General features: G+C 37.6%; 1 protein-coding gene across 1 annotated transcript in view; it reads left to right on the top strand.

Moving 5' to 3' along the window:
* Positions 1 to 13,644, top strand: part of SLC5A7 (solute carrier family 5 member 7) — a 29,278-nt gene extending 15,634 nt beyond the window's left edge. Inside the window, exons 7-9 of the mRNA XM_066264938.1 lie at positions 8,236 to 8,389; positions 11,730 to 11,947; positions 13,016 to 13,644. Coding sequence (XP_066121035.1) covers positions 8,236 to 8,389; positions 11,730 to 11,947; positions 13,016 to 13,642 — 999 coding nt within the window. The 3' untranslated portion in view covers positions 13,643 to 13,644. The remainder of the gene's footprint in view (positions 1 to 8,235; positions 8,390 to 11,729; positions 11,948 to 13,015) is intronic.
* The last annotated feature ends 207 nt before the right edge of the window (positions 13,645 to 13,851 follow it).

Here is a 13,851-nt window from a genome sequence, read left to right as displayed (position 1 = left end):
TTAGTAATTTTAGCATCTGTATTCATTAGAGATATTGGTCTGTAGTTTTCTTTTTTTGTGCCATCCTTGCCTGGTTTTGGTATGAGGGTTATGTTGGCCTCATAAAATGTGTTTGGAAGTATTGCTTCTTCTTCAATTTTTTGGAAGACTTTGAGTAGAATAGGAACCAAGTCTTCTTTGAATGTTTGATAAAATTCGCTGGTATAGCCGTCAGGGCCTGGACTTTTATTTTTGGGGAGGTTTTTAATGGTTTTTTCTATTTCTTCTCTACTGATAGGTCTGTTTAGGCTTTCTGCTTCTTCTTGACTCAATCTAGGAAGGTTGTATTGTTCTAGGAATTTATCCGTTTCTTCTAGGTTGTTGAATTTAGTGGCATAAAGTTTTTCATAGTATTCTACAATAATTCTTTGTATATCTACGGTGTCCGTGGTGATTTCTCCTCTTTCATTTTGGATTTTGTTTATATGAGTTCTTTCTCTTTTTTCCTTGGTAAGTCTTGCCAAGGGTTTGTCAATTTTGTTGATCTTTTCAAAGAACCAGCTCCTTGTTCTATTAATTTTTTCTATAGTTTTTCTGTTCTCTAATTCATTTATTTCTGCTCTGATTTTTATTATCTCCTTTCTTCGGCTGGTTTTGGGTTGTCTTTGTTCTTCTTTTTCTAGTTCCTTAAGGTGGGAAGTTAAGTGGTTCACTTGGGCTCTCTCTTGTTTGTTCATATATGCCTGAAGCGATATGAACTTCCCTCTTATCACTGCTTTTGCTGCATCCCATAGATTCTGATATGTCGTATTGTCATTTTCATTAGTCTGTATATATCTTTTGATCTCTGCACTTATTTCTTCTTTGACCCATTCATTTTTTAAAAGTATGTTGTTTAGTTTCCACATTTTTGTGGGATTTTTTTCCTCTTTTTTGCAGTTGAATTCTAGTTTCAAGGCTTTATGATCAGAAAATATGCTTGGTACAACTTCAATTTTTCTGAATTTGCTGATATTGTTTTTGTGGCCCAACATATGGTCAATTCTTGAGAATGATCCATGTACACTGGAGAAAAATGTATACTCAGTCACTTTGGGATGAAATGTCCTGTAGATGTCTATCATATCCAGGTGCTCTAGTGTTTTGTTTAAGGCCACTATGTCTTTGTTGATTCTCTGTTTGGATGACCGATCTAGAGCCGTCAGCGGTGTATTGAGGTCTCCAAGTATGATTGTATTTTTGTCAGTTTTTGTTTTAAGATCAATAAGTAGCTGTCTTATATATTTTGGTGCTCCTTGGTTTGGTGCATATATATTAAGAATTGTTATGTCTTCTTGATTCAGTGTCCCCTTAGCCATTATGAAATGGCCATTTTTGTCTCTAAGTACTTTTCCTGTCTTGTAGTCAGCATTATCCGATATGAGTATTGCTACACCTGCTTTTTTTTGGATGTTATTTGCTTGGAGTATTGTTTCCCAGCCTTTCACTTTGAATTTGTTTTTATCCTTGTTACTTAGATGAGTTTCCTGTAGGCAGCATACAGTTGGATTTTCTTTTTTAATCCATTCTGCTACTCTGTGCCTTTTTATTGGTGAGTTTAATCCATTTACATTTAGTGTAATTATTGATACTTGTGAGTTCCCTATTGCCATTTTATATCTTGCTTTCTGTTAGTTTTGTGTCTTGTTTGATCCTTCTCTTTTGTTTTTCTATCTTTTGTTTTTATTTGGTTGTATTCCATACATCTTTCCTCTGTTGCTATCTTTTTTATCTCATGTGCTTCTGTGGTGGTTTTTTTCAATGGTGGTTACCTTTGAGTAATGAAAAGGGTCCCTACCCTGTTCATTGTAGCGAACTATTTTGTGAGTACTTTTGCACTCCATCGTCCTTTGCTACTGTTAATCTCTGTCTTCTCCCCCTCTTTCTTTTTGTTGTTGTCACAGTTTAAATTTGGTTTTATTGTGTTCTTCTTGGAGCTTTTACTTGTGGCTCTGTTTTTTTTTTGTTCTTTGTATCTGATTGGAGTACCCCCTTTAGTAATTCCTGGAGTGGGGGTTTTCTGATAATAAATTCCCTCATCTTTTCTGTATCTGTGAATGTTTTTATTTCTCCTTCGTATTTGAAGGATAGCTTTGATGGGTATAGTATTCGTGGCTGAAAGTTCCTCTCTTTCAGGACTTTAAATATTGGGGTCCACTCTCTTCTAGCTTGTAGAGTTTCTGCTGAGAAATCTGATGATAATCTAATGGGCCTTCCTTTATATGTTGTATTCTTCTTTTCCCTGGCTGCCTTGAGAATTTTTTCTTTGCTGTTGGTTTGTGTCAATTTCATTATGATATGCCTTGGAGTAGGTTTGTTGGGGTTAAGAAAACTTGGAGTTCTGTTTGCTTCTTGAACTTGAGGCTTTAGTTCTTTCCACAGGCTTGGGAAGTTCTCATCAATTATTTGTTTAAGTATGTTCTCCATTCCATTTTCTCTCTCTTCTCCCTCTGATATACCTATTATTCTTATGTTATTCTTTTTGATGGAGTCAGATAATTCTTGTAGGGCTATCTCATTTTTTTAAATTTTTGAGTCTCTTTCTTCTTCTCTCTGTTGTGCCTCAAGTTGCTTGTCTTCTATTTCACTAATCCTCTCTTCTATCTGACCTGTTCTATTAGCTAAGCTTGTTACTTCGTTTTTCAGCTCGTGAATTGAGTTTTTCATCTCTGTTTGATTTGTTTTTATAGTTTCAATTTCCTTGGACATATATTCTTTGTGTTCATGGAGTTGTTTTCTGAGCTCCCTATATTGCCTTTCTGTGTTTTCTTGTATATCTCGGAGGATTTTTAGGATTTCTATCTTGAATTCTCTGTCATTTAGCTCCAAGGTTTCCAATATATTAAATTTTTTCTCCATAGATTTTTCCTCATCTAGCTGTGTTACCTCTCTTTCTTTTGTATCCATGATATTCGATTTTCTCTTCCTTAATGGCATCTGAGGGTGGTTTTGTTGATAGTATTAATGAGATTTAATAAAGAATAAAAAGTTAAAAAAAATAAAAAAATAACAAATCGAAAAGAGTTGTTTTTTTTAAAAAAAAATTAATAATGAAATAAAGAAAAATAAAATAAAATAAAAATTTTTTAAAAAAGGAAATTATTCCCCCCCTCTTTTTTTCCTCTCCTTTCCTCTCCCCTCTTTCTTGAGAAAATCTTGTGGTGGACTGTGAGTTATAACAAACAATGCCTGTGATGGAGGGCCTGAATTGGGGAAAAGTAATAAAGGGGCAAAAAAGAGAGAAAGAAAAAAAAAAAAAAAAAAGGAAAAAAAAAAGAAAAGAAAAAAGAAAAAAAAAAGAGCGTATGGACCCACAAAAAGCAAATAAGGAAAAAATTTGGGTCAAGAATAGAATGATTTGCTTTTAGGTGTTGGTTTTCTAAGAGTTATGATGAGAGGAATAAGAGGAAAATGGAAAAATGGGGGGACAAATTACAAACTTACTATTGTATTTAGTGGAACAAGAACTAGATAATATGGAGAGCCAGGGATGGGAGCACTGCTAGTGAGTTAAAAAGGTGAAGTAAAAACCCCCCAAAATGCCACAAACATAGGTTTGAGTCCCAGATAAGATAATTTGTTTGTTATTGAGGTTTGAATGAGAGGAGATGTAAAGGAGAAAGGAAGAAACTAATATAGAGGGAGAAAAGAAAGAGAGAGAGAGAAAAAAAGAGGGAACCACTAAAAGAAGAAAAAAGAAAGGAGAGAGAGAGAGAGAGAGTTAAGGGTTTTGGAGTGCAACCCTCATAGAGAGAAAGGAAGAGAAGAGAAATGATAATGGGAGATGTAACACTTATGGGTAGTGTAGTTCAGGGAGAGGAGAGAGTAAGACCGGTAGAGAGTTAATCGGCCAAATTGGAGGAGGAAAAAAAAGTCTCAAGAATGAAGATAAGAGAAACAAACGAACAAATATAATAAAATGGGATAGGTTATAAAGTCTGCAGATTATTCTTGATTTTGAGAGGTTATCTTCTTGCTTTTTCTTTTCTCTCCCTCTTCCTGGTCGGTGACTCTGTACCCCGGGTTCTGCCCCTTTGGCACGCTCAGGTAGAGGTTTGCAGTTGATAAGTCTCTATGGCAATGTCATGTATTGTGCTTTATTCTCGTTGGGAGTCGAGGCTCATTAGCATTTATAGGCTCCGACAGTGAGAGAGTCCGTGTTCCTGGAGCCTTTCTCCTAGTCTTTCCTTCCTCAATTAGTAGCCTGATAGTCCAGGTATGGGGTTGCTGCTGCCTCTGCCTGGATAGTAAGAGGCTCAAATTGCTGGCAACTCCCCACTCTATTTCCACTCAGCACAGGGCTCTGGGTAAGGCTCAGTCAGTCAGAGCTGCTAGCATAATCAGGCGGGCTTTCCGCCCACTCGAAGACCTCTGGCTCTGCCACTCTATCCGGTAACACAAGCAGGCGCCCACTTCCGGGGCGCTTGGAGGAAACTCTCACTCACTGTCTGCAACCAGGATATCCGGGCAGCAGTCTCACGCTCTGAGTGAAACCCCCAACCGCAGGGAAAAGTTGCAGCGTTGGAATTGAGTCTCGCTCCGTCCCCGTGTGTGGCTTTTGCAAGGCGCTGGGGCGGCCCGAGATTCCGCTTTGGCCCACACAAAGGCCCCTGACTCTGCCCCTCTGTGCGATAACACGGGCGCGCACTGCCGAGGCACTCAGAGGAATCGCTCACTCCTTATCTGCGCGCGCAAACCAGGATATGAGGCCGGCCGAGGTTCCCTCTGAGGGAAACAGCCTCCAGCACGGAAAATCTCCACCCTTGGGATTAGTTCTCACTCCCTCCCGTGCGTGGCTTTCCCAGGGCGCTGGGGCTGCCCAGAGACTCTGCCCTCAGCCCACAGAAAGGCCTCTGACCCTGCCTCTCCGTGGGGCAACACGGGCACCCACTTCCGCGGCTTAGGAAGAAATCTCTCTTCCACTAACTGCGCACCGACCAGGAGACCGGGTAAAATGGCCGCTCCGCTTGTCTTTCTTTGTTTGGGTTTGGCGCGAGTGTTAGCTTGTATTGCCCGGGTTGCCACAGGATCAGATTTTCCTCGGCTTGGATCTCTGAGCCACAGCCTGGTTCGGCCGTTTTTGCTGCGGCGGCCTGGATCTATTCACCCCCTTTGCCCGCCTCAGTTTCTATATTCACAGTTACCAGAGAAAGCCGCCCTGTTTAGGTTAGTGAGGAAGGCGGAGCATTTCTTACTCCCTATTTCCTTCGGGGTTTGGTTATATATTTAGCCAATTTTTCACTCAATCATACCTTTGGGTGTATTGCGAAGAATCTGGAAGCTCCAAGTATAGGTTTTTCTGTTTCTGGTTGAAGATCTTGTTGAGTTTTGGGGGAGATTTATCGGTATCGCTTCCTACTCCGCCATTACTCTGACGTCATCAGTTTCAAGAATTCTTAAGAAATGTATTGGTTGAAGTTATTTTTGAATGGTTTATAATTTTGAATTTAATGGAGAAAGGGATCAGCTATTATATGTGTATGCAATTATATGTTCTTGACAAGTATAGCTGTGGTTATAGGGAGATGATGAGACTCATAAAAGTTAGGCAACTTCTTAATAATTGCACCATTGTCTGAACAAGATATTGATATAAAGAAGAATCAAACCCCCAAAGTCCTTTCTTCTACACCACACATCATTCCTCAGATGTACTGATCTTCAAGATAAAGCATTATATCCAATAATTGTTAAGTTTTTTTATCTCAGAAAGTTATATGACTAAGTCATGTTTATGCTTTAAATTGTAAAAGTTAAAATGAAATAATAGATGTTGAATGAATGAATGACTGAATGAATGAACTGTAGATGTAAGACTTGAAATGTTTTACCAATGGTCTCTGATCACCCAGTTGTTGTATAAATGACTTCCATGTCCTGATCATGATACCTTCAGGATATCTCTTAATTCCATCCTGAACCTGCCCACTGTCCTAGTATTAGCACTAGCTTAAGCTGACAGCTTTCCTCACCTGGCCTTTTGTGACAGCCCATCAGTGATCTCTCCAAAGTCAGCCATGTACCTCTCTCTCCTCCAAAACCGTTTTCCACCTCGTCATCAGAGCTTTTGTTTTTCAAGAGAGGTCAAATTTTACTCTATTTAGTACCTAAATGTCCAGAGAGATTGTGTGTAAATTATTATATACTACTTCATATAGTCATTGATATTATTGATCAATATTCATTTACATGGAAGAGGTTAATACAGGGGTCCCCAAACTTTTTACACAGGGGCCAGTTCACTGTCCCTCAGACCGTTGGAGGGCCGGACTATAAAAAAAACTATGAACAAATCCCTATGCACACTGTACATATCTTATTTTAAAGTAAAAAAACAAAACAGGAACAAATACAATATTTAAAATAAAGAACAAGTAAATTTAAATCAACAAACTGACCAGTATTTCAATGGGAACTATGCTCCTCTCACTGACCACCAATGAAAGAGGTGCCCCTTCCGGAAGTGTGGCGGGATGGCCTCAGGGGGCCGCATGCGGCCCGCGGGCCATAGTTTGGGAACCCCTGGGTTAATATATTGATTTACAAGTTGCAAGACAAGAGGAAAAGTTTGGGAAGAATATGGACTTGAGGCATAAGATAATGAATTTTAGAATTTCTTCTTGTAACTTTTTGATTTTGATTTTATTTTTTACTTTTGACTAAGGATGGATAATAAAAGAATTGTTCTAGAATCAATATGTACCAAGCATTCTGATTGGCACAGATGTAACAATAATAAACAACTTCTTTTGAAATAAACAAGGTAGCTATTCCAGAACTTAGAGCCCATTGAGATAGGCAATTAAAGAATCAACTTCAATAGATGGTGATATTGGAAGTGCATTCAACAATTCACTGATTCATTTGCTATATATTTATTGAACACTAACTCTATGCCAGTCAGAGCAATGTGACAGTAGCCATTCCCACACACCCTGACTTCTATCTAGTTTTACGAAACACATAGTGGCCTCATAGTTGCTTCACTGTTCTTTTTCTTTCTTAAAAAGTTTTACTTAGAAAATTAAATTTATTGGAGAGACATTGATCAATAAGAGTACATAAGTTTTAGGTAAACATTTCTATAGTGTTTGAACTGTTGATTGTGTTGTGTGCCCATCACCCAAAGTCAAATCATTTTCTGTCACTCTGTATTTGTCCCTTTTTACGCTCCCCCAATCCCCTTTGCCTGGTAGCCACTTCACTTTTATCTATGTCTATGAGTCATTTTTGTGTCCCACTTATATGTGAAATCATAGAATTCTTAGCTTTTTCTGATTTATGTATTGCACACAGTATAATGTTCTCTCTCAGGTACTCTCTTCTTTCTCCATTTCAACCTAGTGACATCCTCTCCATGCTTAAGGACTTACTCAAATATTGTCTCTATAGGTTTTCTTAATGACCGGGCAGTTTCCTTCCTCATGCCTTTCTCCCCTCCATTACCTTAAATAATTAATCACTTCTCACTTTTGTTCCCATATGTACCTCTTTATAGCATTATATTGTATCATATTATAGTTACATTACATTACATTACAGTAATACATGTAATTATAAATTGTTTGTATAATATATACTTTACTAATGCATTGTATAAATAATTTAATAAAAACAACCATATAATGTTTAGGTATGAGATAAAAATGAGTATGAATAGATATTCTAACATTGTTGATGCCTACTGTGTTTTCTTGAGCACTCTGCACCTATCACATTGGAAAATATTGCAATGCTCCCCTCTCCCAGTGCACAGTGAACCCAGAGCAAGAACCTTCCCTTTTTCATCTTTGTGCTCTTACAACCATTACATTGCCTGGCATGTATTAGAGTCCAGAAATACTCATTGAGTTGTAGTGAGTAAGATTTTAAAACTCAATATTTTCAGAATCTTAATTAATTGAAACAACTTTGTGATGGTCAGGGTCTCTAGATAAGAACAAATAAGCTTCTGGGTAGTTATGTGGTCTTAGGTAAATTAAGGAAAAGATCATCTCATGTAATTATGAAAGAAAAGAATTTAAATTCTACATAATTGCAAATATGACAACATAATGATAGCAATTGAGATGTGTAGCATGCAGGATGATTTTCTACACTTCAGAAAAGTACATATAACTATTCTGAATGTGATTGTTAAGAGATATCATGTTAAAAATAGCCAACACATGTTATTTGCCTCCAATTTATTCTTGAGTGCCTGTGGTTCTCATGCAGATATTGGGTGGAATCCCATGGCAAGCCTACTTCCAGAGGGTCCTCTCCTCATCCTCAGCCACCTATGCTCAGGTGCTCTCTTTCCTGGCAGCTTTTGGATGCCTGGTAATGGCTCTACCAGCCATACTCATTGGGGCCATTGGAGCGTCAACAGGTAACTCTTTTTTTTTTCTTCTTTTTCTGAAGCTGGAAATGGGGAGAGACAGTCAGACAGACTCCCGCATGCGCCCGACCGGGATCCACCAGGCACGCCCACCAGGGGCGAAGCTCTGCCCACGCTCTGCACCCTGGGGCGTCACTCTGCCGCGACCAGAGCCACTCTAGTGCCTGGGGCAGAGGCCAAGGAGCCATCCCCAGCGCCCGGGCCATCTTTGCTCCAATGGAGCCTTGGCTGCCGGAGGGGAAGAGAGAGACAGAGAGGAAGGGGGGGAGGGTGGAGAAGCAAATGGGCGCTTCTCCTATGTGCCCTGGCCGGGAATCGAACCCGGATTCCCCGCACACCAGGCCGACGCTCTACCACTGAGCCAACCGGCCAGGGCCACCAGGTAACTCTTGTAACTTCACTAGTCTACCTACTCAGGCTTCAGTAAAATTACCAATTCCCACAGCTACTCTCCCTTCCCACTTTTTTCCCTACATAGTTACCATATTTCTCCATGTATAAAATACTCCCATGTATAAGATGCACCTTAATTTGGGGGCCCAAAATTTGAAAAAAATGTATTACATAAAGTTACCGAACTCAAGTTTTATTCATTATAAATTTCATACAACTCTTCATCACTGTCAAACCTCCCATCCATTAGCTTGTCCTCATCTGTGTCTGATGACAAATCACTGTCTTCAACAATGAGCCCAAAAACAAGTGTGAAAAAGTGGAAAATGAAAATAAAAAAAACCTACAACCACTGTATAAGATGCACCCAGCTTTTAGACCCCAAAATTTTCAAAAAAAGGTGTGTCTTATACATGGGGAAATATGGTAATTGTTTCTCATCAGGTATAGATATAACTGTATTATAAATTGTGGTGTTTAAACATTTTTAATTACTCACCCCATTAATAACGTATTTATAAACATTTCCTCCCCTAGTGTTATATTTATCAAGTGTGTATATGTAATCTTGTCAGCAGTGGTTCTCAAGCAAGGTACACATTAACGCCATCTGAGGGGAGAGGGACTCTTTAAAAAGTAACTATTTCTATCTTACTTCGCAAGAATTTTAGTTTAATAATTTAAAATAGACCCAGTGACCAGTGTTTTTTTAAGTTCCCTTGATGAGTCACAGTGTAGCCAGAGGTCAGGAGTCCCTGTCTGAAGAGAAGCTTACCTGCTATTAACATGACCACTTTACATGTGAAGTTCCTGTTTTATCTTTAAAATAGTTTCTGTAGTGTTTTATAAATATTATCCAAGATGATACTCACGTGCCTATTTTGACTTTTAATTAGTAGAGCTTTTTATTAGATTATATAATTTTTAAAAGAGCCATTATGGTTCATGTATACTCTTTATTCCAGTTATTCATCCATGACATAAATAAACACTTAAAAAGGTATCTGACAAAAGTAATTTGGTGTCTTTTAATAAAATACAGCATTTGTCTCACAATCAGAAGACAAATATGGCCATTAGTGTTTGTGTGTATGTGTGTTTTATAAAACAATAAACTAAAAAAATGTAAAGATTTTTTTCTTGGATTAAATGTAAGTTTTTAGTTCTTATTTCTGGTCCATAAGATCTCAGTTAAAGGCTGCAAAATTGACTTCATCAAATCATGCCTTTGAGCAACTATAATGAAAAATAGGAGGAAGAGAAATGATAGGATCTAAGGGAAAAGACTTCTATTTGGGTCTGTAATCATATTAAAGAGGTTCAACAAATAGAAAATGAGATAAACTGATATACATGTAAAGAATCTATTGTATTATTCAGCACGTTAGTACATTAGTCTATTCCTTATCCACTGGGGATACATTCCAAGATCTACAATGGATGCCTGAAATTATAGCTACTACCAAACTTTATATAGCAAGTGCTCCCTTAACATCATTGATAGGATTTGTGACTTTAAGTGAATTGATGTATATACAAAATCAATTTTACCATAAACTAATTGGTAACAAGCAAGAGTTAGGTTCCTATCTCATCAACAATATAACAAGATGACATTGAACGAAACAACATTCTTTGAGCACCTGCTTTATATAATGTTCTTTTCCTATACACACATATCTATGATAAAGTTTAACTTATAACTTAGGCATAGTAACAGATCAACAACAATAACTAATAGAATAGAACAATTATAGGCTATAATAAAAGTTATGAAAATGTGGTCTTTATCTCTCTTAAAATATCTTATTGGATAGTACTCATCCTCCTTTTCCTTGTGATGTTGTGAGATGATATAATGCCTACATAATGAGATGAAGTGAGAGGAATAGCATAGGCATTATGATGTTACATAAAGGTTACTTAAACACAAACACTGTTATACCACAATAGCTGCTCTGTGAATAATGAGTGGGGAGAGTATGCAATGTGAATACATCCTGGACCAGGTGGAGCAGAATAGTACAAGATTACATCACACTACTTGAGATGTGCTGTAATTTAAAACTCATAAATTGTTTATTTCTGGAACTTTTAGTTTTATATTTTCAGACTGTGGTTAACTGTAAGTAACTAAAACCATGGAAAGCAAAACCACAGATGGGGAATTTCTGTATAACTAAATAGTAAAGGAGCTAGCTATTCAAAGATATACTTGTGTTTCAAGTTCTTTTGACTCAGAGTCCAAAAATATTCTGAAAATCTCAGCTTCACACCTACACTTTTTATTGAATAAAAAGGGGCTTTACCTATCATACTTCCTATTTCCAGTAAGTGAAATTTGATTCAAGAAGAAATTTAACTGAGAGAAAGTCATGCTGAGGAAGCTCCCAAATCACGTTTATATACAGGAAGAGGATGAGTGAAAATAGCCCCACTACTATCTTTATCAATTTATGCATGTATAAGTGAGGACTAAAGAATGCAACATTGTATGCTCACATTTTTGAATGTCTGAAGAAATAATATATGCTTCAGTTTAATTTTTTTTCTATTATTTTGAACAATGGAATGCCACCATTGCCAATGATAGAGGTAGGTAGGTAGGTAGGTAGATAGATAGATAGATAGATGATAGAAATATAGCTAGTTGATAAGTAGATCCATCATCACCATATTTTTTGCAATTTTTGTGAATAAGACTAAGTGTAACCAAAACTCATTAGAGGCCAGGATCAATAAGATAATTTCACTTGACTGGTAAATGGACTTCCCACTTAATTAGACTAATTAGGTTCCCTATCTAATTAGACTAATTTGTATATTCTGAATTTATTTCCAAAACTGCCAAGTAAATAGGATGACTCTAGATTGATAAAGAACATGGATCTTTAGCTTTTGTTATTTTTTTGTTTGTTTGTCTGTTTCTGTTCAACAGACTGGAACCAGACTGCATATGGGATTCCAGATCCCAAAAGTAAGGAAGAAGCAGACATGATTTTACCGATTGTTCTGCAGTATCTCTGTCCTGTATACATTTCTTTCTTTGGTCTTGGCGCAGTTTCTGCTGCTGTTATGTCATCAGCAGATTCTTCTATCTTGTCAGCAAGTTCAATGTTTGCTCGCAACATCTACCAGCTTTCATTCAGACAAAATGTAAGAACATTTTTTAAATGTTACATTATTGTCATTGTTGTCTTTGTCCGTGTTTATTGTGTATGCAGCATTATATACTTACTAATATTGTATGTTAAAATTTGACCCTACTTTGATTAAGCACACAAGGTTAAATAATTACTTTCACTTATGCTGTTTATGAGTGTTTTTAATGCATGTTATAATTCATATTAATCCTGAAAGGAATAAAGCAATATAACTTTTCCAAGGGGTAGTTATATTGCTATAATTTAAGCTTTCATCTCTCTAATAAAAGAGTAATGAAACCTAAGTATCTTAGGAAATTTTTTAGTTTAATAAAATACAATAAGAAACTTGAGAACCCTAGTGGAAGCAGAACATTGTAAGTTGTTTTATGGTTATTTCTGTTAACATTTGTTCCACTCTTTACTTCACTCTCAAGTCCACCTTTGTCCAAAATATAGCCTCCAAATTTTTTTTTTTTGATTCTTGCATGGAGTGGGTGCAGAACAACATGCTATTATAAGCTACTGAGAGCAGTAAGGGCACAATAGCCCCTCTCCACCTTTTTCCTTGACTGAGGTTTTGTCTTTCTCTAGATGTTCTAGGTTATTGTTAACAAAATGGTCCCACTTGTTTGTTTTTTAAAGGTTGTTAGCCTTAAAGATGGTAGGGCTGTTATAGAGACAGGAAGCAAGGATAAACCATGTCTCCTCACTGCCACATAAGAACTATTTCTTATTATGTAAAGCAAGCAAAATCCTTCTTTGGGTTATTATTCTTCTTCTATGACAACACGCTAGCTCATCTCACCTCTAACCCTGCATATTCAAGGAAAGGTATAGGTGGTCTATGTTCCCTGGGCAAGTTATGCAGAAGCTCTTCCCAGAAGCCCACCAGGGAGGATATCGAGATGGCTTGCTTCATATGCTGTGGTTTAGGTTGGTTCTGTCCATAGATTGAGCCAAGTGAATCCGGGGAATTCTTTTGGCCAGCTTTAAAGCACAGAAGAAATAACATCTCATTATTCACCTAAATGAGTCTAGACATTGTGTGAAAAGCTTACCCTGTGGCAATTTCTTGCAGGCATCAGACAAGGAAATCATTTGGGTCATGCGAATCACCGTGTTTGTGTTTGGAGCTTTGGCAACAGCCATGGCATTGCTAACGAAGACTGTGTATGGGCTCTGGTACCTCAGCTCAGACCTCGTTTACATCATCATCTTCCCGCAGCTGCTCTGTGTGCTCTTTGTCAAGGGGACCAATACATATGGAGCTGTGGCCGGTTATATCTCTGGCCTTCTCCTGAGAATAACTGGTGGAGAGCCATATCTGTACTTGCAGCCCTTGATCTTTTACCCCGGTTATTACTCTGATAAGAATGGCATATACAATCAAAGGTTCCCATTTAAAACCCTGGCCATGGTTACCTCATTCTTATCCAACATCGGCATTTCTTATGTAGCTAAATATTTATTTGAAAGTGGAACCTTGCCACCCAAATTAGATGTATTTGATGCTGTGGTTGCAAGGCACAGTGAAGAAAACATGGATAAGACAATTCTGGTCAAAAACGAAAATATCAAGTTAGATGAACTCGCACCTGTGAAGCCCCGGCAGAGCATAACTCTCAGCTCAACTTTCACCAATAAAGAGGCCTTTCTTGAGATGGATTCCAGTCCCGAAGGATCTGGGACTGAAGATAATTTATGATAACCCCATCTAAATAAAATACTGTTTTCTCAAACAGAACTCTGTAGCAGGCTAGTGCTGGAAAGATGGCTGGTGTGCAGCATATTAAAATATATTTAAAAAATAACATCCAGAACATTAATCCATATAAAAGTGCAGCTGTACAAATACAAGCCAAGCTAGAAATACCTAGCAATAGCTTTCTTTCTCATTGCTACTTCTCATCCTCA

Source organism: Saccopteryx bilineata, chromosome 3 (genome assembly GCF_036850765.1).
Source record: "Saccopteryx bilineata isolate mSacBil1 chromosome 3, mSacBil1_pri_phased_curated, whole genome shotgun sequence".
In the NCBI taxonomy this organism is placed as follows: Eukaryota; Metazoa; Chordata; class Mammalia; order Chiroptera; family Emballonuridae; genus Saccopteryx; species Saccopteryx bilineata.
The sequence above is the reverse complement of the archived record's forward strand: the minus strand, read 5'-3'. Positions and strand labels throughout refer to the sequence as shown.